This window comes from Austrofundulus limnaeus, unplaced genomic scaffold, assembly GCF_001266775.1.
Source record: "Austrofundulus limnaeus strain Quisiro unplaced genomic scaffold, Austrofundulus_limnaeus-1.0 Scaffold70, whole genome shotgun sequence".
NCBI classification, from domain to species: domain Eukaryota; kingdom Metazoa; phylum Chordata; class Actinopteri; order Cyprinodontiformes; family Rivulidae; genus Austrofundulus; species Austrofundulus limnaeus.
In genome coordinates, this window is record NW_013952472.1 from 2,064,844 (window position 1) to 2,066,273 (window position 1,430).

At 41.7% G+C, this 1,430-nt stretch overlaps 1 protein-coding gene across 2 annotated transcripts in view; it reads left to right on the top strand.

Moving 5' to 3' along the window:
* exoc6b (exocyst complex component 6B) overlaps positions 1–1,430 on the top strand; it is a 63,411-nt gene that overhangs the window by 16,446 nt on the left and 45,535 nt on the right. For both annotated transcript variants that reach the window (XM_014010594.1, XM_014010595.1), the window contains exon 8: positions 889–957. In XM_014010594.1, coding sequence (XP_013866048.1) covers positions 889–957 — 69 coding nt within the window. The remainder of the gene's footprint in view (positions 1–888; positions 958–1,430) is intronic.

Sequence of the window (1,430 nt, forward strand, 5' to 3'; positions counted from 1 at the left end):
ACCTACCAATCCAGACCCAAACAACCTACCGAATGAGACCATAACAACCTACCAATCCAGACCCAAACAACCTACCGAATGAGACCATAACAACCTACCAATCCAGACCCAAACAACCTACTAATCCAGACCCAAACAACCTACCAAATTACACCATAAAAACCAACCAATCCAGACCCAAACAACCTACCAAATGAGACCATAACAACCTACCAATCCAGACCCAAACAACCTACAAGTCCAGACCCAAACAACCTACTAGTCCAGACCTAAACAACCTACCAAATGAGACCATAACAACCTACCAATCCAGACCCAAACAACCTACCAAATGAGACCATAAAAACGAACCAATCCAGACCCAACCTACCAAATGAGACCATAACAACCTATCAATCCAGACCCAAACAACCTACCAGTCCAGACCTAAACAACCTACCAAATGAGACCATAACAACCTACCAAATGAGACCATAACGACCTACCAAATGAGACCATAACGACCTACCAAATGAGACCATAACGACCTACCAAATGAGACCATAACGACCTACTAAATGAGACCCAAACAACCATCAAGACCCAAACAACCCATTCGTTTTGGAAAAATCAGCATGGCCTCAGCAATAAAATTGCTTAAAATGAATAAATTGATGTTAAAAAATATTTTGCACAGTGTGTTAAATGTATTTATTTCTACAATAAAGAATAAACTGTAAACCCAAATATTTATTTCCCGCTTAAAATAATTATTATTTAAACTTAAAAAGTAAAGAATAATCAATGATCATTTGAACTTAAAAATAAATATTGTTATACTTTCACCAATAATTGGCTAATTATCTGTAATAAGTTTGAAAAACCAGTTTCAATGCATCATTTCTGCAGGTACCAGGAGCTCAGGATTTGGTGGATTTCTCTCCAGTTTATCGTTGTCTTCATATCTACACTGTTCTGGTGAGTCCTCCTTCCCCTTCAAGGGAAACATCAGTAACCTCAGCTGTAATCCCTCCTCTAATCCCTGCCTACCTCGTGCACGCCACTGCTAATTTAAAATTGTTATGCAGGTGGTTTACCTTCTCGTTAGGTGAAACCATGAATTCACAGCATGTCACTTGTTAGGTATTGTTGGTGTGTTTAAACTTTTTAAAGGTTCCTTCAGCGAGTTTAACACAGAACACATCAGTCCTGTGGAGTCTTCCTCGATGGGTTTCAGTTTGAGGTTGTAAACATCGGGAGGTTTATGTTCTGAAAACCTGCTGGTGGTGTCGGACGAGGCCTCCGGCTCGAGCCTGGCTCTCCTCCAGCTGGGCTGCGTGTCTCCTCTCAATCTGAGTGAAAGCGACATGGGTGGAGGTGTTGACTGGGCCATGGCTGGGTCAGCTGTGTGTCTGTGTGTGCTTGTAGGGGTTGTGGCCAGGCCAACATGG